Source organism: Astyanax mexicanus, chromosome 5 (genome assembly GCF_023375975.1).
Source record: "Astyanax mexicanus isolate ESR-SI-001 chromosome 5, AstMex3_surface, whole genome shotgun sequence".
Classification (NCBI taxonomy): domain Eukaryota; kingdom Metazoa; phylum Chordata; class Actinopteri; order Characiformes; family Acestrorhamphidae; genus Astyanax; species Astyanax mexicanus.
The window spans coordinates 641,584-664,782 of NC_064412.1; the positions used below are offsets into that span (position 1 = coordinate 641,584).

At 32.5% G+C, this 23,199-nt stretch overlaps 1 protein-coding gene across 14 annotated transcripts in view; it reads right to left on the reverse strand.

Annotated features, from left to right (window-relative positions):
• Nucleotides 1–23,199, reverse strand: part of chl1b (cell adhesion molecule L1-like b) — a 212,401-nt gene that overhangs the window by 26,468 nt on the left and 162,734 nt on the right. For 9 of the 14 annotated variants that reach the window (XM_049479446.1, XM_049479449.1, XM_049479442.1 and 6 more), the window contains 7 exons: nt 22,864–23,061; nt 20,345–20,415; nt 16,961–17,183; nt 15,043–15,069; nt 12,290–12,405; nt 9,069–9,273; nt 7,354–7,476 (listed from right to left, as the gene is read on the reverse strand). In XM_049479446.1, the coding sequence (XP_049335403.1) occupies nt 7,354–7,476; nt 9,069–9,273; nt 12,290–12,405; nt 15,043–15,069; nt 16,961–17,183; nt 20,345–20,415; nt 22,864–23,061 (963 nt within the window). The remainder of the gene's footprint in view (nt 1–7,353; nt 7,477–9,068; nt 9,274–12,289; nt 12,406–15,042; nt 15,070–16,960; nt 17,184–20,344; nt 20,416–22,863; nt 23,062–23,199) is intronic. The other 5 variants (XM_049479452.1, XM_049479450.1, XM_049479451.1 and 2 more) reach the window with 1 other exon arrangement.

Below are 23,199 nucleotides of genomic sequence, written 5' to 3' on the forward strand. Positions count from 1 at the left end.
TGCAAAATAATGTAAACAGTTAAAAAACCAAAGCAATGAAAGTAATTCAAGCTTTGGAAATTGATGCCAATATTTTATTCTTCTTGTTTTTTCATCATTTTGCTTCTTTTGAATCTAAAACAGTTTCTTTATATTCTATCAGAATCTCATGATGAATGGACCAACATAAATGCTCCAAAGTAGATGTGGAATAAACTATATTATATATTGATTTCCACTGAAAGTATGTTTTTCCTCTTTTCTAAACAGTGTGTATTAATGCACTCTCTGCTGCAGTGTTTAGATAACCTTCCACATTTCAACTGATAATCGACTAAGAAACATGGATTTATTGTTATCATAAAACTCTTAAAATATAAAGAAATTAGAAATACTGTAGAGCCAGAGGATAGCGAGGCAGTTTCATAAATCATCAAAACACTTGTAGAGGTGGAGGATAGACAGGCTGTTGAAAAAACATGAAAAGCAACACGACTATAGTGGATTACTTAATAACATGCCAATATTTTAAAACTTTTGACCCGCCCGTAGTAGTGTTGTAATGTATATCTGCAATATAAATTGCAATATAAAAAAACACCAAATTGTATTAATAAAGTTAAATAAATCCCGCATTTAAGATAAGTTAAAAAAAAAAAAATTGTATGAGTGATTGGAGTAAAATGAATGGTATTGGGTAAATTTAATTCTCTAAAATATGAGAAATATTGTCATGCAAAGTCTTAAAGTCTTAAAGTCTTAAAATCCGAGTAATTAAGGTCTTAAATTGTCTTAAATTTAATGGAAATTAGCTGTATGTATTATATTTCAGATGGTGCATTTAATGTCGGTGGGATTAATACAGTGGCCCACCATAAACATCTAATCCAGAGAGATAGCTAAGGTTAACAAAGAGCTAGCTAACTTTAGCGATGAGCTAGCTAACATATTAATGTTAGTGGCGAGCTAGCTAATATACTAAAGTTAGCGACGAGTTAACATTATCTAACATTAACGAGCTAACATTATCGGGAAGAGAACTAAGGTTAAAAGGGAGCTAGCTAGCTTTAGCAATAATCTAGCATACTTGTAGTGATAATCTAACATTCTTACGTTAGCGGCGCACTAACTCTGTGCAGGAAGCTACAAAAGAGCTCATGCAATTTGGATCTGTTTAAATGGTTGATTTCTGTATCACAATGGAACAAAATTGGGGGAAAAAATGGGAAATTATTATTTTTAATTTACTATTATTATTATTATTATTATTATTATTATTATTATTTACTGTGGTTTTAAAAATGTCTTGAAAAAGTCTTAAAAGGCATTAAATTTGACTTTTAAAATGGTGCAGGAACCCTGGATAGGGCTGTCACAATAATTGCAATTTATCAATCGATTTATCGTACAATAAATGAACATGACCTCAATCATTTTTGATAATCGTGATATCGTCTATTGTGTTTATAACCGTAAAAAGTATTTTAGCCATTCATGTTTCAATAACTGTGACTACACACACACAGTGTGCACTAACATAGGTGAAGAAATAAGTATAGAATTCCCAAACTAATTATAATAAATGATTAATTAAAATTTTACTGTCTTTAAAAAGTGTGTAATTACTTGTTTATGCTATCATTATGTCAGTGGAAATGAATAGTCTAAAAATTACAAAAATATCGTGTATCGCAATAATTTCTGGGACAATATATCGTACACAAAAATTCTTATGGTGACAGGCCTAACCCTGGAGTATCCTAATTTTAATTCTTGGTATAAGCTGTATAAATGCAGTACTGACAACAAAAGCCACTTGACTTGACTTGATTTAATATTTACAACTAAAATCAAAATGATGTTTTTACTGAGTAAAGTTGAGTCAATATATTTTCCTTTTTTCAGCGCACTGAACGTTTTCGCCGAGACGCAGGACGAGTGTGAAATAGTGAGCGTGTAAAAGCTCAGAGCAGCATCGTATCACTTAGCCTGAGAGACATCTGTACCGCGCCCAGCGCCACATGAACAGCTGGGTACATGATCCCCAACCATTCATACCGCATTTCCTTCAAGAGGACTTCAAAAGAGACACTTCAAAGAGAGCACGGTCTCTGTCCCACTCGTCCCCTGATAAGAGTGTCCCTCTGTTTAATTCGGAGCGTGGCACTCGGCCATAGTGATCAGCTGCACCATCAAACACAATTAGCTAATGAAACCTCCCTGCAGCTCGTATCACAACCAGCTTCACCATTATTCACACGAGAAGACCGACAGCAGCCGGAGACAAGTCCACCAGAGCGGAGGACAGGGACAGGAGGTGAGAGAGAGGACGACTTCACCCGATAACGCAGGAGAACAAAAGAGAACAATAAATAATAAAAGAGTCTGTGAAGAATAATTTAACTTTATAATAATGCAGAGTGTTTATATACATCAATATTACTGCACTCTAAAAAACAGAGGTATGATAAAAGTACTTTTTTGTACTCAAAGGTAAATTCTTCATAATTGTTCCCTCAAAAGTACAATACTGGTCTTTACAGGGTCAGATTTGTTCCCTTTGAAGTACAAAGTCATTTCTAACAGCAATAAGTACAGATTTGTACCATTTAACCCGCAGACAAAGGGTACATTCAGTATTCTGTATCACTGTACTAATAAACAATATATATATATATTAATTACACATTTTTTATTTGAAAGCCAGACAAGTTTTTTTAGCCATATTTAGTTGATGATAATGTTTATAATCTTTAATGGCACAAAAATCATGGGTACAAAAAAGAGACTTTCACTGAAAGGTACTTTTTTGTACCTCAATATAAGGTACAGCTCCAGAGACAAGCTTTATACTCTTTTAGGTACAAATCTGTACTTACTTTTCTTAGTGTGTGTATGGTCATTATCAGATTCTGACTGGTTATTTAATTTCCTGTAGACAGCTTTCTCTCATTTATCTCTTTTATTTTGGGTTTATAGAGGAAATATTTTACCCTTTATTTATTCATTTATTTATTTATTTATTATTAAAGACAATTTTACTGAGCGAGATGACATTTATAAAGTGCATTAATGTAGTGTTAAGCCTCGGCACAAACGTAAACTAATGCTAATTACTGTATATTTGACCTTCTTGTTTCATCTGTACTGATTATTTTACAGTAAAGGTAATCAAAGTATATCAGCATTCCTACAGCTTTTTATATAAGTAGAATTCCAGATTTTAGGTTTTTGTTTTTAGGTTTTATGCTTTTATGCAGAGAGAGTGCCATATCACATCATCTGTAATATCATCTTTAAGATTTTTTTTGAATATCGTTGTAGTAAAAATACACTTTATCTCATTTATCTCTTTTATTTTGGGTTAAAAGGTCATATATTATACATGTTTTTTACACAAATTACACAATAAAAGGTCTATGGGCGGATAAACGAAACAATTCATAACAATTCATAACAGTTTATAAAGTTTTTTGCACAGAATCATCTCACATAAAGAGTTCAGTCCCTCTCAGGATGAGCCATTTAAGGGCTTTGCCACTTTTATGCAAATACAGAAATCCATTTGCATAGACCACGCCCCGTTTATATGCTGAGCATTTACCAATCATCAGGGTTAGCTTAAAGTACTAAATGGCAAAACAAAAACAAGCTGGTTCATGCTTAACTGCATTAGCTTAGCCAAATAAAGTAATACTCAAAACTCATTATTACTAATTCTTTGTCATTTAGAACTCTTTTTTAATCATGTTTAAGAATAAACATTTTTGTTAATTGGATTTATTTTATATAGATTCTATATTAGGTTTGCAGTGTCTTATTTTGTGTGCATTTCAGACAGACAACTTCTTATATAACTTCTTATAGTGTTTCCATCACTGGAGCATAAATCAGGTCTAAAATGGTAAAATGGTTTTGTACATTAAGCTATTTCACGTTTAACTGCAATAGAAGCTGACCTGCCACTTACAATAGTTACAGATCCCTCCTTCAGACAAAGTCTGCTGGCTAATCCTGCTGTGTACCGTCTGAGTTTCTCTAACAGCAAACCGAAATGACCAAAATGGCATTTCTTAAACTGATCTAGTGGGCGGGGCTCTGGTGGGGGTTAATGGGTGAGGGGTGGAGCCAGGTTGGTTCTATGCAGATTTCATTATTGTGATGTATACTATGTTAGCCTGTCTGGATTTCCTTTTATTCTGAATTATTCTTAATGATTTTATTTCTTCTTAACTCAATGCTATCTTATATTGTTTGCTTATTTTTATAATTTAAATTACATTTTTAGTCCCTTTAATTTTTTCCCTTTAAATTCTCGGATGCATTGAAAAAAATATATATATATTACCAAGTGGAAATAGAGGTTGATTGATTGATTTTTTTGATAATATTTTACTGTGTTTTACTGTGTAAACACTGTACAGCCCACATTAAGATTTTTAAATATTATTTTTTACAGATGTATAAACCCTTCTCTGAGGAATGTGTTTATATGTATATATATATATATATATATATAGTGTTTATATACAGTAACATGTGGATTCTGCTGTTTCTCTTCACCTCAGCCTCCATCCTCTACAATTATCTCTGCACCATCCCATAATCACCAGCATTACCCAGAATGCTGCTGTAACCTGTCTGAGGTTATATTCAGACATTTCTCCACAAAAAGCTCCACAAAAATCTCCCTTCAGGAAGGCGGAACAACGATATCTCCTAGTGGTGATGAACAGGAAGCACCGGGAGATCAGAGATCAGAGAGGAGGATGGGTAATCTGGTGTCTTGTCTTAAATTTGCTCTAATAAAACTAATTTTAATTACTGTATATTTCACTTTCTCATCACATCTGCACTGATTATTTTACAGTGAAAGTAATAAAAGTATATCAGCATTCATTCAGCTCTTAATATAAGTAGAATTCCTGCCTGCAGAGTAGAACAGATTTTAGGTTTTTGTTTTTAGATTTTATTCTGCTATGTAGGAGCATGCTGTGTCATATCATCCACAATAATACTGGCAACATTTTTAATGCCATTGTTGTAAAAAAATATCCTGAAATATGGTGATATTATTTTTAGGGTCGTCAGATTACAACTTTTATTCCAATGTTTGAAGGGGGCGGCACGGTGGCGCAGTGGGTAGCACTTCCGCCTTACAGCAAGACGGCCTGGGTTCGATTCCCGGCTGGGGCGTCCCGGGTCTTTCTGTGTGGAGTTTGCACGTTCTCCCCGTGTCTGCGTGGGTTTCCTCCGGGTTCCTCCGGTTTCCTCCCACAGTCCAAAGACGGCACGTTCAGGCTAATTGGAACTTGATTGAAATTGCCCCTTAGGTGTGAGTGTGTGAGTGAATGTGTCTGTGTGTCTGTCTGTGTCTGTCTGCCTTGCGATGGCTTAGATCGTAGAACCTTGTGATTAGACAGTACCTTTCCTGCCGCGAAATAGCCGACGAGCTGATGTGGCGTTAAACTCGACTACCCAACCCAACCCAATGTTTGAAGAAGGTAAAAGTAAAATTTACACTGCTTTCATTTTCCAATAAATAATATCTAATAGAGACAGATTATATCAGATTATATCTGTTCAGTATATTTTATTTTATTTTCATATATTTTTTAACATTTCTCCCAAATTACAAATAAAAATATTCTTATTTAATGCATTTATTTACAGAAAATGAGAAATGTCTGAAATAACAAAAAAAATGCAGAACTTTCAGACCTCAAATAATACAAAGAAAACAAGTTCATATTCATGTTTTTTATTAATTCCTTCCTACAGAATAGAACTTTATTGTATTTTTTTTTTATTTTATGCTCCTATCCATTTTTTAAAACTGTTTTTGTAAAAATATCCTAAAATATGGTGAGATTTTATTTACTTTTTTGCTGTTTTTAAGTAGGTAAAAGTAAAATTCACACTACTTTCATTTTTCAATTTTCAATATTATTAAATATTATTATTATTAGTTTTATTTTTTTCTTTTCTCAAAAATACCCTAGCATTTTTCTAGTGCCACATTGCACACTTAAACTCCTATGTCTGTTTTTCTACCAGTCATCATCACAGTCATCCCAGCTAACAGTCAGTGGTTAGTAGAATATTTTATGAATGTTAAAATTAATGTTCTTAAAAAGATCATTCTGTTGAGTTTTCTGGGTGTTCTTGAAAATTGTTTAAATTAAGATTTTTAAACTTTCTTAATTACTTAATTACATAATTACGTTGGTAGAAAGTATACTTTTATTCTGGTTTATTTATTACCTCTTAATTAAAGCTTATATTGTTTGCTTGTTTTTCCAATGCTCTAACCATTTAATTTCGATAGGATTTTTAAAGAAGTTCCTTATTTTAGCTCATCTGATTAAATACTGCAGCTGCATTGAAAATGAGAGTTACCCTAAATGTATTACTGAGTGAAAATAAAGGTTAATAGATTGATTGATTGATTGATTGATTGATTGATTGACTTGTCAGTATTTTAATGTTTAGTTTTGTGAATATTACTTTTTTAACATTTACATAATGTTAGAATTCATCTATTGGGCAGTGCTCTGTGAGAAACACTATAATACTGTATGATGAATCAATTGTGCCACCTCTATTGCTTTAATTGCAATCAGATATAATATTAAACACACTGCATTAATGCAGTATGCATAATGTTAATTAATGTAGATTTGACCTTCTTCTTCTTTTGTTTTACAGTAAATCAGCATTCCTACAGCTCTCTGTATATAAATAGAATTGCTGACAGATTTTATGTTTCAAGATTATATGTTTTTTTTTAACCCATCATCATGACATTCATAACGCTGTCTGTTAGCGTTAGCTTTTCTCATAATCTAATCTATAATCTATGACTGTACAGCTCTGGAAAAAATGAAGATTCCACTTCAGTTTCTGAATCAGTTTCTCTGATTTTGCTATTTATAGGTTTATGTTTGAGTAAAATGAACATTGTTGTTTTATTCTATAAACTACAGACAACATTTCTCCCAAATTACAAATAAAAATATTCTCATTTAGAGCATTTATTTACAGAAAATGTTTGAATATTTGGTGGAATAATCCTGGTTTTTAATCACAGTTTTCTTCAATCCTCTTGGCATCATGTTCTCCTCCACCAGTCTTACACACTGCTTTTGGATAACTTTATGCTGCTTTACTCCTGGTGCAGAAATTCAAGCAGTTCAGTTTGGTGGTTTGATGGTTTGTGATCATCCATCTTCCTCTTGATTATATTCCAGAGGTTTTTAATTTGGTAAAATCAAAGAAATCATTTTAAGTGCTCTCTTATATTGTTTCAGAGCTGTATAAGTGATGGTGTATGTAATGTAATTCTGGGTGTATTAGAGGATGTTCTGGACGTACTCAGCTGATACTGCAGGATGTAGCCGGTGAGGAAGCCGTTGGGCTCTGCTGGAGGAGACCAGGTGAGGGTCACCGTGTGCTTCTGAATATCTGTAGCCCTGAAAACCGCAGCCTGATCCGGAACTGAGAACAAAAAATAAAATAAAATACTGAATTTAATAAAGAATAATAATGGAAAAATCAGCAACACGTCTTAACTTTCCTTAAAATACCATTAACTAATGCTTTACTAATGCTTAATGTTTAACTAATGTTTAACTAATGTTTAACTTATGCTCAACTAAAGCTTAACTAATGATTAACTAATGTTTAACTAATACATAACTTATTCTTGACTTATACATAACATATGTTTAACTAATGTTTAACTAATGTTTAACTAATACATAACTTATTCTTGACTTATACATAACATATGTTTAACTAATGTTTAACTAATGTTTAACTAATGCTTATATAATACATAACTAATGTTTAACTAATGCTTAACTTATGCTTAAATTATGCTTAACTAATGTTTAACTTAAGCCTAACTAATGCTCAACTAATGTTTAACTAATGTTTAACTAATACATAACTTATTCTTGACTTATACATAACATATGTTTAACTAATGTTTAACTAATGTTTAACTTGAGCCTAACTAATGCTCAACTAATGTTTAACTAATGTTTAACTAATGCTCAACTAATGCTCAACTAATGTTTAACTAATGTTCAACTAATGCTCAACTAATGTTTAACTAATGCTTAACTTATGCTTAAATTATGCTTAACTAATGTTTAACTAATGCTAAACTAAAGCTTTACTAATGCTTAACTAATGTTTACTAGCAGGTAATTTTTTAACATTTTCATATTTTAGTTAAGTAAAAAGTTGTTAACATATCTTTTAAACACTAATTCACAGATTGGCAACATGAACAGTAATTTATACACATTTTATTAATGTTAACATTATGATAAACCCTTATTAACATTTCTAAATATGAATACCTGCATTATAAATATACCTATACGCAGTGTCATGTCAATGATATTGTTGTGGATATTAAAATTCTGATGAACTAATGCTTTGTTAGCAGCTATTAATAGTTAGTTAAATTATATCTTAATGAAAGTGTTATAAAGTGTTTCTATATCAGTTATTTTTAAGATACACTGTCTAAAAAAACAGTTTCCATAAAGGAAAAGTTTACCCCTAGTTTTCAGACAAAAATATATATAAATATATATATTTAAATACCTTTACACATTTAAGTAAATGTAAAACACATCCTTTAAAACCTAAAACCTTTAATCTGAAGATACATTAAGTACACTGTTATTACATGGATTATTAATGTGTAACTACATTATTATTACAGACACTTGTTATATGTATAGTTAGTTTTTTTTTATAGCCTTATATATTTTCTATTCTTCTGTGTTTTGATTTGTCTGAGTATGTTTCTTATTGTATTGTGTTGTTGCTGCTGGATGCCTAAATTTCCTTCGGGATAAATAAAGTATCTATCTATCTATCTATCTATCTATCTATCTATCTATCTATCTATCTATCTATCTATCTATCTATCTATCTATCTATCTATCTATCTATCTATCTATCTATCTATTTATCTATAAAGTGGAACTATACTCAACTTTTGAGTTGTGGTGAGAATATTTAATGTATTCTGAATATGTATTGTATTTAATGTATTTATGATCTCCTACCTCCCTCTGGAGTTTTGAAGATGACTGGGTGGCTCCCCGGTCCGTTCCCTCGCCCGTTAAAGGCCATCACTATGAGGCTGTACTCAGAGAAGGGGCGGAGTCCCGGGATCAGGGCGTGGTTTCTGTCTCCAGAAAACATCAGCATATGTTTATCACCGTGAGTCTTCCTGGAGTCCAGCAGACTCCTCAACCGCCACCAGTTCACCTGCAACAGCACCAGTATTTACACCGGCTTTAATATCTTTAATAACAAACTAGATAAGATTAATCACAGTTTAAAAGTTATAAAAAATTATTTTAATAAAAATAGAGGAGCAAAAGTACAGCTCTGTAAAAAAAAAAAAAAAAAAAGAGACACCCCACTTCAGTTTCTGAATCAGTTTCTCTGATTTTGCTATTTATAGGTTTATGTTTGAGTAAAATGAACATTGTTGTTTTATTCAACTACAGACTCATTTATATTGATGCTGAATCATTTTGTTGATAATGAATCATTTATGTTGATACTGAATCATTTATATTGATGCTGAATAATTTTGTTGATACTGAATCATTTAATATAGATACGGAATCATTTATATTGATGCTGAATAATTTTGTTGATACTGAATCATTTAATATAGATACGGAATCATTTATATTGAGACTGAATCATTTATATTGATACTGAATAATCCATGTTGATACTGAATCATTAATGTTGATTGTGACTCACTTATGTAGCTACTGAATCATTTAATATAGATACTGAATAATCAACATTGATTGTGACTCATTTATGTTGATACTGAATCATTTATGTTGATACTGAATCATTAATGTTGATACTGAATCATTTATGTTGATACTGAATCATTTATGTTGATACTGAATCATTATATTGATACTGAATCATTTATGTAGCTACTGAATCATTTAACATAGATACTGAATAATCAATGTTGATTGTGACTCATTTATGTTGATACTGAATCATTTTGTTGATACTGAATCATTTAACATAGATACTGAATAATCCATGTTGATACTGAATCATTTCTATTGATACTGAATCATTTATGTTGATACTGAATCATTCATGTAGCTACTGAATCATTTAATATAGATACTGAATAATCAATGTTGATTGTGACTCATTTATGTTGATACTGAATCATTTATGTTGATATTGAATCATTTATGTTGATACTAGGGGTGGGAATCGTTTACTATCTCACGATTCGATTCGATTCCGATTTTGGGGGCCACGATTCGATTCAAAATCGATTTTTGATTCAAAACGATTTGATTTATAAAAATTTCTGCTTCTGGCTTATGAATCTTATTGAAAAAAGCCTCCAAAATATACACTGGTCCTGAAGCAGGTAATGTGTTACAAAAACAATAAAATGTGCAGGAATGTGGGTCCTCAGTGACAGAGGAATCACTGGGATATCACAATGACGTTAATGAACAATAAATAAATAATAAATAACACTGCTTTATTACCAGGCTACTAGCGGTGGTGTGTAGGTGACGCTGCTGGGCTGATGTGATGATAGCACTGGAGCGCTAAAGTTCAGGAGCAGCTGCTGATTAACTAGTTAATTTAAGGTCGTTGTATTTCTTCAGAAAGGGAGCAGGAGGTGGAGAAATTAATTCATATGGTCCATTCCTTAATTCCTCTGTGATGAGGAGCTGAAATTAGCTCTGATTAGCTTATTGTTATTTTTCCGTTCCGCCTTAAATGCTGCAGCCCGCTGCCACCTGTAGCGTTATTTAAGGTGGAACTGGAAAGTTAGCTAGTTAGCTAGCTAACAGTTACTGAAACTAACTACTAGCGATCTTTTTTATGCTTGTTATGAAGCATTCTGCCATAAAACATTAAAACTACACGTTAATCTAAGGTAATATAATGCTTGTTCTGCCATCTTACCGGTGATTCTCAAACACCTACGCTCTGTGTGTGTCTGGAAGATCTCCGTTTGAAGGGACAAGCGCTATCCCCAGGGTTGCCAGGTCCAACAAAAATACCCAGCCCAAAATCAGTCTAAAACCCGCCCCTCAGAATCGATTTTGGGACATTTTAAATCGATTCTGAATCGTAGTAAATGAGAATCAAGATTCTTATGTGAATCGATTTTTTGGCACACCTCTAGTTGATACTGAATCATTTTGTTGATATTGAATCATTTAATATAGATACTGAATAATCCATGTTGATACTGAATCATTTCTATTGATACTGAATCATTTATGTTGATACTGAATCATTCATGTAGCTACTGAATCATTTAATATAGATACTGAATAATCAATGTTGATTGTGACTCATTTATGTTGATACTGAATCATTTATGTTGATATTGAATCATTTATGTTGATACTGAATCATTTTGTTGATACTGAATCATTTAATATAGATACTGAATAATCCATGTTGATACTGAATCATTTCTATTGATACTGAATCATTTCTATTGATACTGAATCATTCATGTAGCTACTGAATCATTTAATATAGATACTGAATAATCAATGTTGATTGTGACTCATTTATGTTGATACTGAATCATTTCTATTGATACTGAATCATTTATGTTGATACTGAATCATTCATGTAGCTACTGAATCATTTATGTTGATACTGAATAATTTATGTAGCTACTGAATCATTTAATATAGATACTTAATAATAAATGTTGATTATGACTCATTTATGTTGATAGTGAATCATTTAATATATATACTGAATAATCCATGTTGATTTTGATTCATTTATGTTGATATCAAATAATTTATGTTGATAATAAATCATATATGTTGATATGTAGCTAATGTACTCTCTCTCTCTCTCTCTCTCTCTCTCTCTCTCTCTCTCTCTCTCTCTCTCTCTCTCTCTCAGACTCCGGCTGCTGATGGAGAAGCAGCATGATCTACTGTACTCTCTCTCTCTCTCTCTCTCTCTCGGACTCCGGCTGCTGATGTAGAAGCAGGATGCTATACGACTAACAGATAATTAGCGGTATATATTACAGGGTTTTGAGTTACTGTAACAGCGCTAGAGCTGCAGAGGAAAACCTCCACAGCAGATACTGAGCCTGGGGGCGTGACCAGGGGCTGGAGGAGGCGTGGACCAGGCCTAAAGGCATTATGGGAAACCGACCTCGGCCTGAGGTCGAGTGAAGGGTGGTGGTCCTGTAAATGGGGGGTAAGAGCAGGACGTGAGGGTGAAGGATTACCCTGTAGCCTCCGAGATGTCCGTGCAATTTATCCTTATGAACTCGACTCCAGCTGACCTTCACCACCGAGTTGTTCATCACCTCCACCTCCACGTCATCCGGAGCTGCTGATGGAACTGTACACACACACATACACACACACACACACACACACACACACACACACACACACACACACACACACATCACACACACACACACACACATCACACACACACACACACACACAAACGCCGCAATAAAAGCTCCTGTATTAGCTTTTCTGAGCTACATTAGCTGCTTGTATTTGGAGATAATGACTACAAAAGCTCTATCAGCTGTTCTCTACAGGCCGTGATGGGGGGGGGGGGGTGTTTGGGGTAATTGTGGTATACTGTATGTAGCATTAGCTACTAACGCTAATACTGTACTTTTTGCTTTTCTTGTTTTATTTTTAAAACTTTTAACCATTAACACTACTAAACTATATATAGGCCAATTAGATTCATAGTCATTTCATACACTACATATACAGCAGGCACTGAATCATTTCTTACATGTATAACATCATTAACTAATTACTGCATTATTTATACATGATACAGACTCAAAGTATTTATTGCTGAAACCATATTATATCTGCTACTGAAACAGTTGTAGTTGATATGGCATCACTGATTCAAGATACTGGATAATTTACTGTTGATACAAATCATTTAAAGTAGATCCTGAATCATTTATTCTACATATACGAAATCCATTGTATAGACATAATCTTTTATTCTCATACTGAACAATTTACTGTAAATGTCTCATACTAAATAATTTATTTTAGATATGAAATAATGTAAAGTAATATATACTGAATTATTTATAGTAGATATTACACATTTTATTCTAGACACTGAATCAATTAGTGTAGATATTACATTATTTATTATAGATACTAAATCTTTCATTTTTGTATACCAAATCATTGATATTGATACTGCATCTTTTATTTTATCTTTTATATTATAGTAATATATACTGAATCACTTATGGTAGATATCACACATTTTATTTTAAATAATGAATCAATTATTGTAAATATTGCACCATTTAATGTAGATACTGAATCTTTTATTTTCATACCAATTCATTTATGTTGATACTGAATCATTTAATATAGATTCTAAACAGTAAATGCTGCTACTGAATCATTTATTTTGATACTGGATTAATGATGTTGATATCAAATAATTTATGTTGCTACTAATTTATTTACGTTTACAACTAAATCATTAATGTTGATACTGAATAATTTGTGTTGATATTAAATAATTTATGTTGCTACTGAATCATTTATTTTGATACCAAATCATTTATGTTGCTAATTAATAATTATATTAATACAAATATGTCAATAGCAATTATTTATGTTGTTACTGAATCATTTGTGTTTATACAGAAATATCTATGTTGATAATGAATCATTTATTTTGATACTGAATCATTTAATATAGATACGGAATAATCAATGTTGATATCAAATCATTTATGGTGATACTAAATAATGTATGTAGCTATTGAATCATTTATGTTGATACTGAATCCTTTAATATAGATACCAAACACTCTATGTTGATATCGATTCATTTATTTTAGTACCGAATCATTTATGTTGATAATGAATCATTTAATGTGGCTATTGTACTATATGTACCTGATACTTTAATCTGTTATTTTAGATATTCTATCGTTCATAATATATACTGAATCCTTTGTTTTAGACATCACACATTTTATTCTATTTGTTCTGTTTAGTTGTTTATCCTGGATATTGTATCGTATATTAGATACCGAATCATTTACTGTAGATACCACGTAATTGATTGCTTTAATTGTAAAACGGCCTTGGGCTCTGCATGGATGAAGTTAATACCATCCATGTGCACATTTCTCACAATTATACACAACAGAAATATCTGTCAGATACTTGTTGGTACCACTTTAAAGTAAGACTACCCTTATAAAGGGTTTATAAAGGGTTTATAAATTAGATTAATAAGTATGGTTGATTAGGTTGTAAATGCCTTAAAACCATTGATAAGCAGTTACAATACATCAATTAAAAAGATGTTTTTGTCATTTAATTCAACTAAGTCATTTAATTTATAGTACATAGTTACAGTAAAAATACTTACAAATATATATATATATATATATATATATATATACATATATATATATATATATGTATATATATATATATATATATATATATATATGTATATATATATATATATATTAATATGGCAGGTTTAATGCTGGTTAATGGAAAACACAAAGTAAGATCAGTATGTAGAAATATCTGAGGTTTGACAGTAGAAATGAGTGTGGAATCACTACTTGTCATTTCTATCTGTTGTTATTTATTTATTTATTTATTTATTTATTAACTGCTTATTAATGAGTTTTAAAGTTTGTATTTGCAACCTAATTAATAACCATTAATAATCATCTTTATAAACCATTCATAAACCCTTTATAAAGGTAGTCTTATTTTAAAGTGGTTCAGATTTGTCTATGTAAAATTCACTATTCACTATTGTAATTCTACTGCAGTTCACTTCACACACAGAGAGACGAGCCGCGCTATCAGAGCAGGACAGACTCCAGACTTTCAGGAGAAAGAGCTCTACAGCGGCTGCGCTACACAGCGTACGATATCAGGACTGATGGAAACAGAGGAGACTAATCCTACAACACAGAGAACAAGTGACCTGAGATACCATCGGGAGGGCAACTCCGAAAGAAAACTGAAGGCAAGAAGAATAATTAGAGCTGAAAATGTAAATAGCTCACAGCAGCGTTAGCATTTCATTTGTCAGTGTGAGGAGGGGTAAAGAGCCCGTCCCCCTGAGAGAGATTTAATATCCTCAATAAGGCGAAACGGATCAGCGTATCGGAGCTAGAGTGTGGATAATGGTGTAAAGCACGGCCGGTGTTTATCGGGGGGGTGGGGGGGACTGCCCTCCAGCCTTGTTGATATTCTTCTCACGCGTTTAATGTACTTTCGGAGGGTAGGGGGTGCTGTTTACAGAGCATCGCCTATTTGCAGCAGAATAAACGGAACAGGAAGGTGGAGTGCGGGTCTGTAGCGTATAATACCTTTTTCTATTTGTTCAACGTACACAACCATTCAACAAGCAGTGGACACGAAATTAACGTTCATGAAACGTCTATGATTCAATTCAATTAGGGCTCTATTTTAGTTATTTATACACAAAAATGTCAACCGTGCACCGTGCAGCTTGACTTATGGCATGTGTCGGTGTGTCTTTGCTATCATAACGATGGGAAAAGTAGACATTGAGAACCTTGTGCTTATGGGGTGTGGTTAATTTTGGGCGTAACATGAAATAAACCAATCAACACGTCACTTGCTCATCATTCTCTTTAAGAGTAGAACCAGGTGAACTCTGACTTTGGTGGATTGCTATTTTATTGGTGCAGCTACATGGACATGTCCAATGCTTTTTCAAAACAGAAGAATGACTGAGCTATGCACTATTTAAACGATGCAGGCAGCAATAGCAATGAGTATCATGATGTGACTTGCTCTGGGTGTAAGTTGGGTCCTGAATCTGATTCTAAATTAAAGGTTAAAGGTTAAAACATATCAAAATTATGGTGCTCTACAACCAGGATTGGAATCTACCAGAGTTCAAGTCACTTAAACACTCAAAGGCTAAAGGCTAGGTTCAAACAGCAGGTAAAAGTGACCCATACACATTAATTCACATTGCCTCAGATAGAATATTTATCAGAATTTAATACACTATACCATATTTTTCGAACTATAAAGAGTGCTTAAAATCCTTAAATTGTCCCAAAAATGGTCAGTGCATCTTATAATTCGATTTTTCCTTATGTAATGTACTGAGACTGGAGCAGCATTAGCATTAGCCACCCAAGACAGTGCTAAACACTAACTCTTTTACCATTCAGAGGTGAGTGTTATCGGCCTGTAGCCTGCTGTTAACCCTAGCTAGCACTGCTGGAGCAGTATTAGCATTACCCACAAACCGTGTGAAGCGCTGTTTAGAGATAGGCCTCTATGTTTTCTGCTAGCTAATATCTCCCTGGCTTACCAAAACACTTAGGGTTCCTCAGTGTAGCTCTATCAGGCGGCATTTGCCACCCGCACGGAAATCAGCAAATCTAAACTTACTGTAAATTAATGGAAGTGCTTTATTCACCCAACTAAACATTTTTCAGGAGAGTAATCTGTGTAGAATTTCATCCAGCACATATTTTTTTAAAAATTACAGTTCTGTTTACTTAACTTAGCTTTACAGGTCTCACTAATAATGCGCCATATAATCTGAGGTGTGTTATGTATGAAAATACATTTATTTTTTGACGTTTATTGATAGTGAGCCTTATAGTGAGAAAAATACGGTATTAAAGTTGGAATAAAAAAAAATAATAAATTTTGTCTGCTGTGTGAACGTAGCCTAAAAAACACAACAGTGCTACAAGAGTTTATTTGAGCAATGCAATAAAATAACCACTTTTGGTTCAATACAGGATCCAGTTGGTAATTAAGATCCAGTTTGTGTTAATATTGTTATAAAAGGCTCTTCACACTCTCACACCTTTATTTATAAGTATGTAAATATCTAAAGTGATGGATGGTGTACTCACAGTCTTCTCCAGAATAAGCCACCACAGTTTTGGGTTCTGGAGCCCAGCCGGCATGGTTCCTGGCCTGGATCTTCACCTCGTACGGGACGAACGTCGGCGTATTTTTCACCACGAAAGAGTGTCGCTTCACCATGTGCTCCTGCCAGTCCTCCTCCGAACCCTGTCGCCGGTAACTCACTTTATACTCCAACCCTGGACCGTTGTGTTCCATCGGGGGAAGAGGCTAACACAGGGTAGAATAGGGAGATGTAGTGACTGAGATTACAGATTTTAATGGGTTTTAGATCAAACATGGCATTTACATGGCGAACTAGGTTTAATAGATTATAAATACGATTCTATACTATCCTAAATAAATACTATCCTATAGAAAATGACCTTTCTATAAATGTCTACACACATATATCACAATGGGTGGATTTGAATTTATGCCTACTTTGTTTTTATTGTTTTTGTTTTTTTTCTCACAGGACAGTGTGATTGGTAGATTGTAGATTTAAAAAATTCTTATAATTCTTGTCATTTTACTTTACTTTTACTTTTATGTGTATTATTATCTTTTTCTTCAATTTATATTTTATAAATTCTTTACTTTTTATGTATCAGTTTCTATGGTATTAAAAAAAAACTTTTTATTTTATGTATATATTTTTTATCTATACTAAATATCAGTTTAAAATTTGTCTTTCTTTTATTCATTTAGTTTTTACTATTTAGTTCCTTATTATTTTGTATTAAATATTTTCAATCCCTTTTATACTGTAAATGATCGGCTGCATTGTAAATAAGGGTCATCCTCAATATATTCCTGACTGAAATTAAAAGTAGATTGATGGATTGATTGATTGATTGATTGATTGATTGATTGATTGATTGATTGATTGATTCATAGATTGATTCATAGATTGATACAATGGTATAAGATTTTTTTTTTACCAAGAAGCAAAAAAAAAATAATCTACCAAAAATGAATTTATTATGTTAGTTATTTATATATTCTTTTCATGAACTACATTTTATTTATTTAGAATATGTTGAGAAGCAGTATAGCAGGTCAGTAGAAACAGTAAGTTATAACATAAAAAACACAAATATAGTCAAAATGCATGGTATTACAGTAATAAGAAAATAATACAATGTCATTATGCTAGACCAAGATTGATTATAGGTGGGAAGATAGAAACAAATAAATATAATAATTATGATTTTAAAAGAAGACGCCAATTTCCTTACTTTTTGTGCTATATGTCTTTAGTGAACTTATTAAATTAGTTCAGATGTCTTAGATAAAGTATCTTGATTCATTCTTGTATGGTTATTATTATTTTATTAATATTATACTTTACACATCTTTGTCAAACATTTGCCTGCTTTCTACCTGAAGAACCCAACCTGGAACATGATCTTCCACTAACACTTAGAAACCCATGAAGTCATGCATTAAAGTAGAGGAGCTTCCAGGCAAACGTTGCATGATGTTTATTATGGGATAGAAAATAAGCTAAAAGCTAAACCAAGCGCAGAACACTTTTAAGTGCATGAATTTCCCCCACTAGAGCACTTAGGGTTAGAGACCAGAAAACCCCCTCAACGACGCTCAACATCGGCGTAATTTAACCCTCCGGTTATGTTCATTTAACAGGAACAGTAATGGTGCATGATTAATTATCCAGAAGATCTCAGAAACCAACAAAAAGCTAAAAAGCAGTGTGAATATTTCTAACTACTAACTCCATTGCTAATTATTTTATCAATATTTTGTGCAATAGTGTTCCTTACCTCTAACAGGTGATGGATAGGATAATTCACTCATTTTTTTTTTTTTCATTTAAAAAATACATGATCAAACTTTTTTTTTTAATGTTTCACTACCGCAGGGGGTGTTTTGTTATATATGTGAGATTAACCATTTTCATATTATATGTTGATGTTATATGTACACTAATTAAGGCAAGCAGAAGAAGTTTCATAATGAAAAAAAAAAGTTTAACTATTTGGTACCACTTTAAAATAACACTACCCTTACAAATGGTTTATAAATGGTTTATAAACTAGACTATTAAGTATTATTAATTAGGTTGTAAATGCCTTAAAACCTTTGATAAGCAGTTACAACACATTAAATGAAAAGACAACAGTGATCCGTTGTTTGATTAGTCATTCATTTCATTTAAAACAAAGAGACAAACATACTTAAAATATACTTACAAATACAAATATATAATATGAAGTTTGATGCTGATTGATGGAAAACACAAAGTTAAAATCATTATATAGAAATATCTGAAGTTTGACAGTAGAAATGAGTGTAGAATCACTTCTATGCCTTTTTTTATTTATTTTTTAATAACAAAATATTTTTTGTTATTTCTATCCATGTTGTTAATGCGTTTTAAAGTATGTACAGCCTAATTAATAACCATTAATAATCTCCTCTATAAACCATTCATAAACCCTTTATAAAGGTAGTCTTATTTTAAAGTGGTACCAACTATTTTTCCCAGATCCTTAAACTTTAAAACCGGTCAATTTGACCCAAAACATAACAGAAGGGTTAACTTTTGTCTCTTCTGGAATGGGGCCACGGCAACCACCTCCACCGCGATGGCTCTCAGTATAACGATGTACTCAAACTCTGAAGTGCATTCACTCCAATTGGCTAAAACCCTGATCTCCAATCATGTTTCCACATCGTCTCAGAGCTGGAATTATTCCACTCTCTGCTTTCAGCCACGGCGAAGTACAACAGCTTTTATAACAAGGACTTGACAAAACGTGTTGAAGGTAAAACGGGCTCCTCCAACAATGAACCAGCAGCAGAAGATTGAACCAGATACAATTATTATCTATTATCTATGAAAGCTCCCTATTAATAATAAGAGACCTCATAATTCCAGGAAGCACAGTTCTATTACCATCGAGAGAAAAAGAGAGAGAGAGAGAGGCAGGTAATAACCCAGAGAATGGGAGAGAAAATCATCTTTTCAAATAAAAATTATGACTCGCGTCCTGAAAGCTCCTACTTTTTAATCAAAGGCTGGCGCCGGCCGCCGGGATGGAGCCGCTATACATCTGGATATATCAGTTTCACAAAGGGCTCGGTAAAGTTCCCCACTGTATAACAACGCTGCAGATAACACCATTTTATATGTAAACCATTTTTCTCCCGAAGCTTATCGATAATTGAAGCTGAAAATTTGATAACATTTGTTTGCTCTCTCTCTCCCTTTGAGGAGTAAATGGAAATGGAATTCTATGTTTGAAAAGAGCGTTTTTATCTATACACTCCCTCCCTTTTTCCCAACGCTTTGAAAGTTAGCTAAAGCTAAAGCTACTCCCCGAAGATTCTTCTTTTTTAAAGCAGAAGACTCGCAGGGCTCCTACCTCCCAGTTGATATCCATTTCATGTGGCAAATGACCTTCGATCTTGATATTTTCGGGGTTCTTGTCGGGAGCTTTGGAAAGAGCAGAAATATGGATTTTGTTGGCAGTGAAATTGTTAGCAGAGGATCCCCGAGAGAGAGGGAGGAATGGAGGTGAAGAATGAGAGAGAGAGAGAGAATAAATAGAAGAATAGAATAAAAAATAATCTCTGAAATACAAACATTACAGATTCAAACTCCAACAAGAATGGGAATCAATTATCTCCAAGTTTTAAATGTTTAAAACTTCAAGGAGTATCAGATTAAACATCACTGCTGATAAAAATGGGGATTAAAGGTAAACTGTACAGGTAAATACACCTGAGATTTGATCATTTATTTTTAGGAAGGATTCCCCAACTTTCCCAAGCCCCACATAGTTAAAAAGACATTAAATTATCATCATATGATTTTGTCAAAACTACGTTGAATTTTGGTTAAAAGTGAAAGGTAATTTTTAATAGATGTAAGGTTTCATAGACATGTTTTTAACCACTTAAAAAATATGTCTCTATTCAACCTTAACTTTCAACCAAAATGTAATAAAGTTTCAACAAAATAAGCCTTTGAAGTTTGTTTTTGTTTTAAATATTTTCTATGTGGCATTAATTGTACTGTACTTTTTGAAAGGAACAATATAATTTAGCAAACACTGTAAAAGTTTCTATTTTGACTTTTAATAACAAACTAATTATTTGAATCAACTTTTTATGACCAAAATAAGCAGGAGAGGAGTGCTATAAGTTTAAAAAATGAATTAAACACCCTTAAGTAAGTTATAACAAGAATATAGTAAGAAGATAAACAGCCAAATATATTTCTTTACATATTCTTGCACATATGCACATATTCTTATTTTATTTGATGTAGATATGCTTTGTAAAATATACAAAAATAAAAAAAATGAAAAAAATAAATACATAAAAAAGAATGCATGGTGTGGTATATGGTATATATACCACACCATATATACAGTATCTGTTGAGCATTCTTCTGATTGCAAGTAGAGTTGTTATGTTTTGGGTAACGCTTTATTGGATGGTCCATTATAGACCCCTCATACTGTAGATGATTAACATCAACTGAATGTCTATTAATGTCTATAATGTTAAGATTAGAGTTGGGTGTAGAGTTGTACATTTAATAGAGAATAAGAGTTCGGTTGATTTTTATAGCTATTCAGTTAAATGTACCAAAATTGATCAATGAAATATACTTTATGTAACAGAGGAAATTTGCATTTAGTCTATTGGGCTGCAGATGCAGAAGTTTGCACCACTGTGGTCAAGATGGGTCTTTTAAACAAAGACTATAAAAAACAGATTTAAATTAAAACAAAATTAGAAAATGTTTATATCTAATGTACCCAGAAATCATACATAATTATACTCCTCTCCCTTTATTTGATTTATTTTTATGAACAGAACTGAACAATACTGTAATGTGTGAGAAATGCAGTATTGTGTATTGTCACTGTCCAATGAAAAAAAGTATCTCCAAAACAGCAACTTCAAAGGAGGGAGAGAGAAAACAAAACTTCTTTACTTTCAATAGAAGTCAATGTACAAAGGTAGTTTTGGAGAAATAATTTTGGTCCAAACATCAAGACATTTTAACACAGTGTAAATGTTAAATAATCATCTGAAAATATTGTTAAATCTACAGAGAATTTTGGTTAATGAGAAAGTTAAATAGACGTCTTTTTTGACGAGTTTGAAAAGACAGTTATGTCTTTATGAAGGTTTTATAGACGTGTTTTTAACCAATAAAAAAACACATTTCAACCAAAATGTTAATTTTTGTTTAAACATCTTTTTAACCCTCTATGGCAAAAATTATATTCTTTTTGGGAGGAATTTTTTAATCAGACATTTTAGAGCAAGGAAGCTCCTAAAACATGCAGAACTGTTCTACCTACAAAACATTATCCAAAATAAACAAATGAATGTTTTAGTAAGTTAGAATAGTATAGTATAGGAAGAATATAAACAGCCAAATACACATGTTTTACATATAACTGCACACATAAAAAATAGTTTTATTTATGACCAATGCAATTTATGCCACAATCTAATTGGCATAGATAAGCCAATATGTTGTATTATATATTATGGAAAAGTGTAATAACCAAACATTCTTAACTTTCAATGGAAGTCAAAATAAAAAGTAATTTTAGAGAAATTCCACTGGTCCATACTTTTTAAGTTTTGAAGTTTTAACTCAGTATGATTGTTATTTGGTTTGTTGTGAAGGTGTGGTTATTACACCAGGGTGTAATTGGAGATAACCACACCTTCAGTTGAAATAATGTAGTAATCTAAAAATCAATAAAAATGGAGTTAATTGTTTTTCATTGGACAGTGACGATATAATGACTGAAAGAAAATGTACTTTGTGAATGTGAATTCTGGATGAACACATATAAAAAAACATTATTAAAGGAATAAATAAGGAAGTCAGGTAGATGTTTTAGGTGGTAACCTGATGCCGGGGTTCGGTATCTCTCGCTGGCGCCGCTGGAACGCCCTCGCCCGACCTCGTTAACCCCCGAGACGCGGAAGCTGTAGTCCACGTGTCCGTGGAGCTTCAGCAGAGCCGAGTGATGATTTCCAGGAACTCGCATCAGTTCCCTCCAGCTTCCCGGCTTCCACTGACTCTCCTCAAACTCCACGATGAATTCTGATCACAAACCAACAGAAGATAATCTAAATAAAACTCAGATAATCAGTGGATATAGTGAAGAACAGTGACGTCACTAACGATTAATCTGATTAGTTACTCTACTACCTGATCCAGTGATCAGTAATTAAACTTATT